Below are 13,669 nucleotides of genomic sequence, written 5' to 3'. Positions count from 1 at the left end.
TGGGGTGTGGGGGTGATGGGTGGGTGGGGTGTGGGGGTGATGGGTGGGTGGGGTGTGGGGGGTGATGGGTGGGTGGGGTGTGGGGGTGATGGGTGGGAGGGTGTGGGGGTGATGGGTGGGTGGGGTGTGGGGGGTGATGGGTGGGAGGGTGTGGGGGTGATGGGTGGGTGGGTGTGGGGGTGATGGGTGGGTGGGGTGTGGGGGGTGGGAGGGTGTGGGGGTGATGTGTGGGTGGGGTGTGGGGTGTGATGGGTGGGAGGGTGTGGGGGTGATGGGTGGGAGGGTTTGGGGGTGATGGGTGGGTGGGTGGTGGGTTGGTGGGGTGAGGGGGGTGATGGGTGGGTGGGGTGTGGGGGGTGATGGGTGGGAGGGTGTGGGGGTGATGGGTGGGTGGGGTGTGGGAGGTGATGGGTGGGTGGGGTGTGGGGGGTGGTTAGTGGGTGGGAGGGTGTGGGAGTGATGGGTGGGTGGGGTGTGGGGGGTGATGGGTGGGAGGGTGTGGGGGTGATGGGTGCGTGGGGTGTGGGGGGTGATGTGTGGGTGGGGTGTGGGGGGTGGTTAGTGGGTGGGGTGTGGGGTGTGATGGGTGGGAGGGTGTGGGGGTGATGTGTGGGTGGGGTGTGGGGGGTGATGGGTGGGAGGGTGTGGGGGTGATGGGTGGGAGGGTGTGGGGGTGATGGGTGGGAGGGTGTGGGGGGTGGGGTGTGGGGTGTGGGGGGTGGTTGGTGGGTGGGGGAGGCGCGCTTGAGGAATTGGGGCTAGGTACCGCCACTGCACCTAAAAATTCCACCCGTCACATCACCGCTCATGCATTGTTAACGCCGTATTAATGCCACATCGTATTCCTGTCAATACTCCAAAAGGCGGTGTTGCCGGTCGCTCTAGCCTCGGCCCCTTCCACCCCTCTCGGGCTCATTGCAACGAGCCGAGCCGACGTGAGCAGACCCCCGCCCCCCGCCCCCCATAAAAATAATGAAATAATGTGACACCTCCACAGAGTTCCGAAGAAAAACAAAAATCAATGCCATCCCACACACACACACCTCACCTGCCCCCTCCCTCCCTCTCTCTTCTCCGTGAATGTCAGAGCAGACTGCCAATGGACACGTGGGAGAGCGTTCTACCCAGTTGTGGGAAAAAAATACGCAAAAAGTTTCGTCACCCCTGTCGGGCAATAAGACATCGTGGTTGCGTGACGATGTTGGAACACCAGATACAGAAACCTTTTTACTGTGTAGGAACCTCCTGGTTACTACACCACCACCAGCCCACAGGGGATTATTGTGTCCGTCCGTCCGTCGTGCATCCAAAAATGGGAGGGGTGGGGCTGGGTGGAGAGGGGAGGGTGGGGAGGGGCTGGGTGGGGAGTGTGGGGAGGGGCTGGGTGGGGAGGGGTGGGGCTGGGTGGGGAGGGGCTGCTCACCCCGTGGTGCCCTTATAAAACTCAACGTTTAACCTACTCACGCCGGCTTGTGCCCGCCCTCACAGTCGGGCATATTGTGCGGAACACACCACGTGGTGGTGCCGCTGTTGATCCTGGCCATTGACCGAGCAACCCAACGTTCCTTACCAGCTCCCTCCGCAGGAGAATGTGTTTGTGTTGTTTTCGCGAGGAATCAAGTTATCGCATTATACGTTGTGGTGAACGTGACAACAAACACGCTCTGATAATAATAATAATAATTCTTGTATGCTGCATTGCCTTTGAAACTGATTGGCCTTGCACCAGAGAGGCTCCCTCTTCTTTAGGGGCCCAGTCTCACGGCCAGTGTCAGGTCATAGAACAACGTCAAAAGGCGAACAGGCGAGCGTTTACCCAGCGGTGCCGGATGATACTAGCAGCACAAGTAGCTACTACATATGTAGTAGCTACTTGTGTAGTAGCTACACAGTACTACTTGTGTAGTAGCTACACAAGTAGTACACAAGTAGCTACTACTTGTGTAGTAGATACTTGTGTAGCTACTTGTGTAGTAGCTACATGTGTAGTAGCTACATGTGTAGTAGCTACTTGTGTAGTAGCTACATGTGTAGTAGCTACATGTGTCGTAGCAACTTATGTAGCTACTACACAAGTAGTAGCTACTTGTGTAATAGCTACTACATATGTAGTAGCTATTTGTGTAGTAGATACTTGTGTAGTAGATACTTTTGTAGCTACATGTGTAGTAGCTACATGTGTAGTAGCTACTTGTGTAGTAGCTACATGTGTAGTAGCTACTTGTGTAGTAGCTACTTGTGTAGCTACTACTACTTGTGTAGTAGCTACTTGTGTAGCTACTACACAAGTAGTAGTAGCTACTTGTGTAGTAGCTACTTGTGTAGTAGCTACTTGTGTAGTAGCTACTTGTGTAGTAGCTACTTATGTAGCTACTACACAAGTAGGAGTAGCTACTTGTGTAGTAGCTACTACTACTTGTGTAGCTACTACACATGTAGCTACACAAGTAGCTTTCACTAAACGCTTTCAAGCTATCAATTCCGGTTCGGTGATTCTGCACCTGCTCTACTACTATAGTACTATACTGCCTTCAACTTTTACGAAGGACCGGGTGTTTAACGTTAGCGATTTGTCGTATCATATGGCCGTGTAGCAAATGAAAAAATACAATTACTTTACTGTACAAGTTACAAATTTGTGTTTTAATATTTACGTGTTTTATTTAATTATTTAGGGCCCCTTTTTTCAATAACATCATGCTACAGGCGCCGCATTCGCTTCATCCGGCACCGTTACCCAGCCGTGGTTTGGTATTAGCCAAACCAAAGAAGGCCGGAACGGCATGCCGCGTTGCTTGGGTGGCCAGCACCACGCCCGGCCGCCTTTGTCTCTCCCTCTCTCCCTCTCTCCCTCTCCGGTGGTGGCCGGGCGTGGATTTTTTGCTCCAGGGTTTCCCCACCTCCACATTTAGAATCGCCGTCACGCGTTGAGAGTAATTTGGCTGCTGCTGCTGTAAATGTCCCCGTGATGATGACGACGACGATGATGATGCCGACGATGAGCCCACTTCGTGGCGGTCAGGTGGCTTCTGAAAACAAAAAAAAACCCCAAACAATAGCTCAGTGCGGACTTAACCTGGTAATAAAAAAAAAACTTTTAAAAAAACCACTCTAAAAAGTGTTTTAGTTTGTGTCGGATCGTGTTTGTATATTTCTTCCGCAGCGTCATCCAGTTTACCCGGCTGCTGTTCCCGCATCGACGCCAGCCTCCGCAACGATTGCTGCATTTCGTTTTTTTTTTCATCGTTCGGGGAATGTCACGACGAGTATTCTTGAATAGACGCTGCAAATTAAACAGTGTCACGGGGTTCCTGTCGCTCGCGTCGATTTAAACTAAACCGACGGACTCACTATTTTTACGCTACCAGGTAAGGCCCCCCCCTTCCCCCCCCCCGCCCCCCAACTGAGCTACGTTGTTCTTTCTGGCCACGGCTCAACGAAGTTGCTCATCGTCATCGTTATCACCATCACGTGGACATTGAGAGCAGCGGACAAATACCCGAAACGCGCGGTGACGTTCGTTCTAAATGTGGAGGGGGGCAAAAAAAAAAAACGGAGGACCAGGAAACAAATCCACAAGACCACGGGGAGAGAGGGAGAGAGAGAGACACGCAAACTCGAAATATACAGCAGCAGGCGTCAGGGTTGGGATCGAACGCACGGCCTCCTGTATACCAGGCGAGGTGGTTAACATCTCCTAGCCACCGTGATTATGATGATGAAACAGAGACACGCAGACTCCAAATATACAGCAGCAGCAGGCGTCAGGGTCGGGATTGAACCCACGACCTCCTGTATACCAGGCGAGGTAGTTAACATCTCCTAGCCACCGTGATGATGATGATGAAAGAGAGACACGCAGACTCCAAATATACAGCAGCAGGCGTCAGGGTCGGGATCGAACGCACGACCTCCTGCATACTAGGCGAGGTGGTTAACATCTCCTACCCACCGTTATGACCCAAACATTACTGCTGGAGGCCATGCTCGATAGAGGGGGTTCTCGCAGGCAGTTGGAGCGAAACGTCGGACACCGCGCCCAACAACACGCACAGAAACCCACAGACACGCTCAGAGACCCACAGCAACCCACAGCAACCCACAAAGAGATCCCCCGTGTAGCCTTAACAGACTGTAGGGGCAAGTGCTGTTAGCGAGCACCTATGAAGGCCGGAACGACACACGAGGGGGTGGGTGGCCAGCACCACGCCCGACCGCCTTTGTCTCCTCAGTGTGCGATGTTTACTACACACCGCACCAGGTACTCATTTCAGGCAGAGTCGACCTAGGGGAGGCCCAGGACCGGTTCAGGTAATCGTCACTGGTGTTGGCCGTGAGCGGGAATCGAACCCTGGTCGCCAGGTTCATAGCGCAGCGCGCTAACCGCTACACTACCGCTCCCCACCTACAGACACACAGAGACCCATACACGGTTTCTAGGATTCTCCTCCTCCGCCTCATCAGATCTCGTGGCTGGTGGGACGGGGGTGGAATCGTGAATGAGTTTTCCCCCAGTAATTGTCTTCCCCGTGTCCAGGACCCCGCGCGTGCCACCAGATCACAACGCGCTGCTGCTGTTTCCGATTCGTCACCAGATAGAGTGCAGGGGGGAGGTGGTGTTGTGGATGGAGGGTTTGAAGGCACGGGGGGGGGGATTATTGATTTTGGAGTCAGTGGGATTCCCACCAGGGGATGGAGCCGTCTCTCTCTCTCCTCTCCATTTCTCTCTCCATCTCTCTCTCGCTCTCTCCATCTCGCTCTCTCCATCTCGCTCTCTCCCCGTGTCGCTCTCTCCAGACGATTTCTCCGTCCCCTCATTGCAGCCGCCCCTCAGTGGAAACAAATGTACACGTCTCCCGTAGCCAAACGCTGCGGTGACCTCCAGTGGAGATTGGCACGCTGCCATCGGCCATGTGGCTCAGCCGAATCTCGCCGGGGGTAACAGACTTGGTGCATTCACTGCGGTGCCAGGGAGGATCTGGCCCCACCGGTACTTACACTGCCAGCGGCTCAAACCAACGTTCCGCCTTCTGGGGGACATCTTCAGGAAAATGGGGGTGCCCTTCTACAACAGCAGCTTCGTATACGGGGTGGTGCCTTACCTGGCTAACAAGCGCCATGACCTCGCCAACTTCGCCTGTGCTCAGGCGAATATGGCGGTGTTACAGAACGAGGTAAAAAGATGCTGCAAGGTGACACCGACGGCTGCTCTGTGCTGCTTCCAGTGCTCAGGGGCCTGCTCAAGGCGCGGCTCCGGCTGGAGCACGCCACGCACCACACACAACGTGCCGGTGATGTGCAGCGCGTCTTCCTCGAACGCTGGGGGGAGCCGGACAAGCCCCTCTCTGTACCGGCGTGGACGGCACCACCCCACGTGTTCACCTTCTGAAGCGCTCGCTCGTCAACGTGGCGTGCGCGATGACCACCACCACCACCACGTGACTTTTATTTCGTGTTGTGGGCACTGCATTTAGCGCCGCAGCGCGTGGATTTGTAGCGTTTATTTTTATTTGTGTTGCTGGTGACTTTGTGCGTTTCATATCGGAATCGGCTCCTGTGCTGTTGCTGCTGGCGGTAATAAAAGTTGTTAAAAAATTCTCTGCATCTCTCTCTCCGTCTCTTTCTCTCCTCTCTCTCTCGCTCTTTTGATTTTGCGATCAGAGGAAGCAAGAAATTGCTTGGTTTAGTCGGCATTTTACTTCGTTCATGATTTCGTTTTTTTCCATTGCTTTGCGTTATGTGCTCCTCTCCCCCCTCTTTAAATGAAATATTATACGTGTTTTCCCATTGTGCAATAAAACCAATCTGTGCTACTTTCTTCGTCGACACAAACATCAACACGAAGAAGCACGCTCAGCTCCTCCTCCTTACCCCTTCCCTGTCTCTCTCTACCCCCTCTCTCTCTCTACCCCCTCTCTCTCTGCCCCCCTCTCTCTACCCACTTTCTCTCTACCCCCTCTCTCTCGACCCCCTCTCTCTCTACCCCCCCTCCCTCTACCCCCTTTCTCTCTACCCCCTCTCTCTCTACCCCCTCTCTCTCTACCCCCCTCTCTCTACCCCCTTTCTCTCTACCCGTTCTCTCTCTACCCCCTCTATCTCTACCCCCTCTCTCTACCCCCTTTCTCTCTACCCCCCTCTCTCTCTACCCCCTTTCTCTCTACCCCCTCTCTCTCTCTACCCCCTCTCTCTCTACCCCCTCTCTCTCTCTACTTCCCTCTCTCTACCCCCTTTCTCTCTACCCCCTCTCTCTCTACCCCCCCCCCCCCCTCTCGCTACTCTCTCTCAATGTTCTCCCTGTTTTCTATGTCATATTTTTTTAAACTACGACAAGCGCTGCATCTGCACCCAGCCCTTCCCGCAGTCAAACGGCCTCCGACGGGTAACTCACAATCTCCATGCACAGAGCTCTCTACCGTCATCTGCCACCGAGCACGCGGCCTCCTCCAGCTGCCCACGGCTCCATGAAGGCCGGCACGGCGTGGGTCAGCCGCGCTTGGCGGAACTCCGGCCCACACACCCTGGCACCGACCAGAGCACGGGAAATACCCAGCTCTCGCTCTCCCCATCTCTCTCTCTTTCTCTCTCCATCTCGCCAACTTCGCCGGTGCTCAGGCGAAGATGGCGGTGTACAGAACGAGGAATAAGATGCTGGAAGGTGACACCGACGGCTGCTCTGTGCTACTTCCAGTGTTCAGGGGCCTGCTCAAGGCGCGGTTCCGGCTGGAGCACGCCACGTACCACACACAACGTGCCGGTGATGTGCAGCGCGTCTTCTTCGAACGCTGGGGGGGGGTGCTGGACAAGCCTCTCTCTGTACCAGCGTGGACGGCACCACCCCACGTGTTCACCTTCTGAAGCGCTCGCTCGTCAACGTGGCGTGCGCGATGACCACCACCACCACCACGTGACTTTTCTTTAGTGTTGTGCGCGGTGCATTTAGCGCCACAGCGCGTGGATTTGTAACGTTTATTTTTATTTGTGTTGCTGCTGACTTTGTGTATTTCATATCGAAATCGCCTCCAGTGCTTTTGCTGCTGGCGGCAATGAAAGTTGTTTAAAAGTCAAAAGTCTCTCCATCTCTCTGCCAATCTCGCTCTCTCCATCTCGCTCTCTCTAGCCGTGTGGCTCAGCCGAATCTCGCCAGGGGTAACAGACTTGTGCATTTTCTGCGGTGCCAGGGATGTTCTGCCCCACCAGTACTTACGCTGCCAGCGGCTCAACCCAATGTTCTGCCTTTTTGGGAACATCTTCAGGAAACTGGGGGTGCCCTTCTACAACAGCAGCTCCATCTCTCACTCTCCATCTCGCTCTCTCCATCTCTCTCGCTCCATCTCTCTCTCTCTCCATCTCTCTCTCGCACTCTCCATCTCTCCCTCGCTCTCTCCATCTCTCTCCATCTCTCTTTTTTTTTCAAAATATAAAACTTTATTCCGAACGGTGAAAATCCCAACAGGACATTAAACAAATCCAACATGGCTGGAGAATGGTGACAATTTTTCACGTTTGCTTTCCACAACTCATCCCCTTTCTCTTCGGTGACGACTCCAAGAACAGGTCATGGATAAACAAAAAAAAAACAGAGATCGCGGGAGGCATTATTTTAATGCAACAGCCAAACGGTGGTGTGGGGGGCTTTGAAGACTCTCCCCCCCTCCCCTCCACAAACGTCATTCCTTCTCTACGAGGTCTCCATCTTATGTCCGTGCTTTTCAAGCTCGGCCCTCAGCTGATTTGAGAAATCATCCTCCACGTTGTCGTCATCCCAGTTGTCTTCCCACACGTGCGTGTCCTCGTCCTCGTCCAGCCCCGTCCAGTCTTTGGCTGGGAACTCCTCGAATTCGTCGTCTTCCTCCAGCACGCCGAGGTCCACCGCGGGCTTCTTACCGGCTCTCTCTCCATCTCTCTCTCTATCTATCTCTCGCTCTCTCCATCTCTCTCAGTCCATCTCTCTATCTTTCTCTCGCTCTCTCCATCTCTCTCGCTCCATCTCTCTCACTCAATCTCTCTCTCCATCTCTCTCTCGCACTCTCCATTTCTCCCTCGCTCTCTCCATCTCTCTCTCTCTCCATCTCTCTCTCCATCTCTCTCGCTCCATCTCTCTCACTCCATCTTTCTCTTTCCCTCCATCCCTCTCTCTATCTTTCTCTTGCTCTCTCCATCTCTGACTCGCACTCTCCATCTCTCTCTCGCTCTCTCCATCTCTCTCTCTCTCTCTCCATCTCTCTCTCTCTATCTTTCTCTCGCTCTCTCGGTTCATCTCTCTCTATCTTTCTCTCACTCTCTCCATCTCTCTCGCTCCATCTCTCTCACTCAATCTCTCTCTCCATCTCTCTCTCGCACTCTCCATCTCTCTCTCTCTCCATCTATCTCGCTCCATCTCTCTCACTCCATCTTTCTCTTTCCCTCCATCCCTCTCTCCATCTTTCTCTTGCCCTCTCCATCTCTCCCTCGCTCTCTCCATCTCTCTCTCCATCTCTCTCTCTATCTCGCTCTCTCCATCTCTCCCTCGCTCTCTCCATCTCTTCTCTCTCTCTCACTCCATCTCACACGGCTCCGAAAATGCCCCGAGGGGTGGGGGGGGAGAGACGTCGACACGCGCCGGGGATCGGATTACCACCACCAGCAGAGCTCTCTGGCTCAGCACCAATGCGGTTGGGTGGGTGGGGGAAGTGGATGCGTCGAAATAGGCAAATGCAATGAATAATGAATGGCTGAATGGGGATTGAAAGGCAACAAAATCTGCCTCTCGGGGGGGGAGAGGGGGAGAGGTAGGGGGAGGGGGGTTCAATTTATATACGCACGAATGTTTGTCGGAGAATGTGTTTTTTGGTAATCTTTCCAATGCGACACAACTGAACGAAAGGGCGGCAATGGATTTCAACCCCCCCACCACCACCACCAAACGCCCTGCCACCCCGCCACTCATATTTACGCGAATTAAATATTAAAGCCGTCTTAGCTCAGCATGTAACCCCACCGCTTGCTAAGGCCCAAGCGCACGTGGCAACGTCTAAGCCAATGCCCACCCCCTATGATAATGACCGGACGATGTTATTACTTTCAAGATTTGGCAGTGGTTGCAACCAGGCAGAATTTACAGCTTTTAAAGCATCACCCGCAAATGATTTGCAACGACAATGAGGACAAATGCGCCGTATGACCACGTGGGCTTTCGCGACCAATATCATCCATAACAGAAGTTGTTTTGGGGGTTAGATCGCGTAGATATGGATGCGTCGTTAAATCCGCCACCACGCCGACGCAGCTAATTAGTAAAGCTTTTGCACATCAACAAAAAAATGCCAATTCGTTACTCATTCAGCACTCACCGGCTGCGTGTTGGGAGAGTAAACCCACCACAACTGTTTACACATTGACGTTTCGCCGGTTATTACAACAACAACAACCTGCATCATCAGGGGACAGCCAGAATTGTGGATGCATCCTCCTCCTGTTTCGGTTTCAAATCAAGGCCGGGTGAATGTGATGCCATCAGCTCTGAGCCAATGACCTGCAAAAAGCCACCTCTTCATCAGGTCACGCTCATCGCACACAAAGCGCTCGCCACAACAAAAAAAAACAATGAAACCACCGCACTATTTCGCCGATTTTGCCAAGGAGCGCAAACCACCATCGCCACACCAACTCCCCGGTCGTCATCTTCGCAGCAGCTGCAGGGGCGAATTTTTGGCCCGGCCATCGGTCAAAGGCGGTGGTTCACCGCGTTGTCTCGCGGCGCTTTCGGATCTCCGCGGCCGTCTGGAAGCGCTCCTTCCTTCCCGCTACTCGGAAGCGGCCAGAAACCGCGCACGTTTAAATGATCATCCATCGACAAGGACAAACGCATTTCTTTAGAACCGCTTTCGGGCGCCCTAGTTTATTGTTGTCCTTCGCACCTCCGATGAGCACGGTCGGCTCCGTACCGCCCTCCCCCCCCCTTCCCAGTGCCGGATGAAGCTAGTGCGGAGTCTGTAGTGTATGTTATAAAGGGGCCCTAAATAAAGTAAAAAAATAAAAACCACTTAAATATTTAAAAAAAACATGTTTAACTTGCATAGTAAAGTAATTGTATTTTTTTTTCTCATTTGCTATCCAGCCAGATAATACGACGCATCGCTGACCCCCTTAAACAACCAGTCGTTCGTAAAAGTTGTTGAAGGCAGTACAGTACTATTGTAATCGAGCAAGAGCAGAATCACTGCAACCGGAATTGATAGCTTGAAAGTGCGGCGCCTTCGTAGCATGCGGAGCTACTTTTGCTCCTAGGATAACCTGACGCTGCTCACACGCTCTAATGATTCTGCATCTCCCGACCGCCGCGACGCGCACAAGAACCGTCGCCCTACAGCATTGTGTTACGTGGGGGGGGGGGGGAGTCAGACCAAATGGGGCCCTTTTAGACGAAGTGAGCCGGCGTGGGTTTTAATGGCCAAACACGATGGGTCAGGATTATTAACTGCTGGGTCGTCGGGGTGAACGAATTTGCAACTCGCGGAGGTTTTTATGATTGTTTGTTTTGTTTTCGCTACTGTTGGGGGGGGGGGTGGGGGAGTTGAGTATAATGAGGACCCTTTAATGCTCTCTCCCAGTGCAAGGGTTCGTGAATGAACTTCACGTTGTGTCGGGGGGGGGGCTACATAGTGACCCTACATAGTGACCCCCCCCCCCCCACTGTGCGTGACTCAGTAATTGGCAAGGCCAGTATGACAAAGTGAGAGGCCACTAACTTTATTTAATAAGGATTGATAACCTTTTGTTAAGAAACGCTTGTCTGAAGGAGTGGCTGGCTGTCTGTTGTATGGCTGCCTGTCCGTCTGTCTGGCTGTTTGTCCGTCTGTCTGTCCGTTGGTTTGCCTGTCGGTCGGTCTGTCTGTTTGTCTGTCCGGTGGGCGAGCTGGCTATTGGTCTGTCTGTAGGTCTGTCTGGCTGTCCGTTTGGCTGTCTGTCCCTTGGTCTGTCTGGCTGTCTGGCAGTCGGTTTGTCGATCGGTCTGTCTGTCAGTCTGGCTATCGGTCTGTATCTCTGTCTGTTTGTCTGTCTGGCTGTCTGTCTGTCTGTCGGTTTGTCGGTCGGTCGGGGCTGTCGGTCAGTCTGACTGTCTGGCTGTCTGTCCATCTGCCTGTCTGTTAATCTCTCTGGCTGTTTGTCGGTCTATCTGTCGGTCAGTCTCTCTGTCTGTCTGTCCATCTGTCCGTCTGTCCGGCTGTCCGTCTGTCTATCTGCCTGGCTGCCAGCCATTTGGAAGGGCAACTCTGATTTGACTTGTCTGAAGGATTGGCTCAATGGCTCTCTGTCTGTCTGTCCGTCTGGCTGTCCATCTGGCTGTCTGTCCGTTGGTCTGTCTTGCTATCTGTCTGTCTGTCGGTCAGTCAGTCGGTCGGTCGGACGGTTGGTCGGTCAGTTGGTCTGTCTGTCCGTCTGGCTATCGATCTGTCTCTCTGTCTGTTGGTCTGTTTGTCTGTCTGGCTGGCTGTCTGTCGGTCGGTTGGTTGGTCAGTCTGTCAGTCTGGCTATCTGTCTGATGGTCGGTCGGTCGGTCTGTCTGTCTGTCGGTCGGTCAGTCTTTTTGTCTGTCGGTTGGTTGGTCAATCTCTCTGTCTGGCTGTCTGTCCGCCTGGCCGTCTGTTAATCTGTCTGGCTGTTTGTCGGTCTGTCTGTCCGTCCGTCTGTCTGTCTGCCTGGCTGCCAACCATGTGGAAGGGCAACTCTGATTTGTCCTCGGAGGGACCGCAATGGAACGACTTTGGCACCCTGTGAGCTTCGCAGCTCATCGGATTCCCTCTCGCGCAGGCGTCGGCGAAAACCCTCGGCTCTTATTTTTCCCTTCCCCCAAAAGTATTTATTGTTTGAACAAAACTATCCGGGTACACGCAGAGGATAGGAAAAGTTGCGTGTGGGTGGGGAGGGGGGCGGTGACACAGTCGTATTCGGATAATTTTTAGTGGCCTGATTCGCCGCGCTATTTTTATTTAAAGTTACCGTTGTCTGGTCGTATTGACGGCGTTGTCGCGCGACTCTTAACATATTGTTGGGTACATAGCCTTGGTTCTTTCAGTAAAGTCACCACGTAGAAGGGAAACAATAAAATGCTAAAAAAATATAAAACAATACAATTATCAAGGAAGTTTCGACTGCAACACAAGCAATCGTCATCAGGTGATAAAACCACAGAAAATTTTAAAAAGTGGCGGTTTTATTGTTTTATATATTTTTATTATTTTATTGTTTCCCTTCTACGTGACTCTACCGAAAGAACCAAAAATATGAATCCCTGCAGTCACGAAAGCTTAAAATCAAAAAATATTGTTGGGTGTTTTTTGTTGTTGCTTCTGGTATAAGTTAAATGTTTCCGATTCTAATTCTGACATCTCAGCAAGAGGCCAAGTACCTCTGCTACACGGGTACAGCGGTGGAGCGGGCGAGATGCCGGGCCTCGGGTGTCAAGGTGAATCCGCAGATTCTGAGGACATCTTGAACGTGTTGGCAGTACACGGGTGATGATCGGTAGAAATGTACAAAAAATTAAAATATATTTAAGTAAAAGTAAAATATATTTAAATATTCATTATCCTGTGATTCGCAACCCCCGGTCAGAAAGTCTTTGTGGGGTGGTGGTGGTGGTGGTTGTGCGTCAAAATCAGTTGCCGTGATGTTGAAGCGGCCGCGAGACGGAACCCTTCGTACGAGCAGGCGGAACAATGAAGAAGCTTCGCACTCCTCTCCCCCCTCCTCCGTTCCGAAACATAGATGGACTCGTCCGTCTGAACAAAGCTCGTCGCTCTCCGTGGTGCTAATCCCTCACACCAACATCATGCTAATCCCCCAGTTACATGCTAATTTCTGACGTCAACATCCTGCTAATCCAACGCATTAACACAGCTACTGTTGATGTGTAAACTCCTTCCTCCCACACAGCTTTAAAGACGCTTCCAAGCTTGGCAGTGTTCACTCAAGCGCTGTCTTTCCGACAGTTCTGTTTCTTCACCTGAGGAAGGCTACTTGTGTTGTGGCCGAAACGTCGTGAGAATTTATTTTGTTATTATTATTATTTTATTCCCATTCTACGTGACTTTACCGAAAGAACCAAGAAGAAGCTTCGCACCTCTTTGGTTTTATTCGGTAAAGTCACGTAGGTAAAATAAAATAAAAAAAATAAAAACAATTAAACCACGACGTTTCGGAGGCAACACAAGCTTCTGTCTTCAGGTGGAACCGTCACAGCGGAATATCTGTGTCAAGTGCTTGACACGGGTATTCCGCTGAAGCTTCGCACCGTCTGTCGCCGTACGGCAGCGCCCATCGCCCGGTATGTACACCAGTTGGCTCTGTGTTCCCAAGGCGGCAAGGATTTCACCTTCGCCCTGCCCCCGAGACTTGGTCGGACGGTTTGTTCCCCAGTTCCTCTCCGGAAATCGCTGCTTGGCGGACGCTTTGGCCATCAAGAGGATGTCGCCGCGCGCTCGAAGGGCGGAGCGGCCACCGAATCTCAACTTCAAGTGCAACTTCTGATGGAGGGGTCCTGCAGCTCTACTGAAGGGGTAGCCGTGACACCGTCAGACTGCCTTCGTCAGGGCCCGGCGCGTTACACTGCGCCAGCGTCGTACCGCCAACACGTCCGTCTGCCTCAAGGATTGCAGGGGGTCATCGTGAGATGATCGAACGGTGAACA

At 52.7% G+C, this 13,669-nt stretch overlaps 1 protein-coding gene across 1 annotated transcript; it reads right to left on the bottom strand.

Moving 5' to 3' along the window:
- Nucleotides 1–7,610: 7,610 nt before the first annotated feature.
- LOC116955706 (SEM1 26S proteasome subunit) lies at nt 7,611–13,439 on the bottom strand. Its single transcript, XM_076053388.1, has 3 exons — nt 13,274–13,439; nt 9,722–9,782; nt 7,611–7,931 (listed from the first exon to the last, which is right to left on the bottom strand). Exons 1-3 carry the CDS (start codon nt 13,437–13,439, stop codon nt 7,679–7,681), a joined length of 480 nt encoding a protein of 159 aa, XP_075909503.1. The 3' UTR covers nt 7,611–7,678.
- Between the last annotated feature and the right edge of the window lie 230 nt (nt 13,440–13,669).

The sequence above is a fragment of the Petromyzon marinus genome, chromosome 61 (genome assembly GCF_048934315.1).
Source record: "Petromyzon marinus isolate PM22_M1 ecotype Great Lakes invasive population chromosome 61, UKy_Petmar_22M1.pri1.0, whole genome shotgun sequence".
In the NCBI taxonomy this organism is placed as follows: Eukaryota; Metazoa; Chordata; class Hyperoartia; order Petromyzontiformes; family Petromyzontidae; genus Petromyzon; species Petromyzon marinus.
Note: the sequence above shows the minus strand (reverse complement) of the source record. Positions and strands in the feature narration are given on the sequence as shown.

Coding starts and splice junctions, on each gene's coding strand:
- LOC116955706 (XM_076053388.1), bottom strand. CDS start 13,439: ATGGCCAAAGCGTCCGCCAAGCAGCGATTTCCGGAGAGGAACTGGGGA. Junction 9,783..13,273: donor CTGCCGTACGGCGACAGACG/GTGCGAAGCTTC, acceptor GCTTCCGAGTAG/CGGGAAGGAAGGAGCGCTTC. Junction 7,932..9,721: donor AAGCGCCGCGAGACAACGCG/GTGAACCACCGC, acceptor GGACTGAGAGAG/ATGGAGAGAGCGAGAGATAG.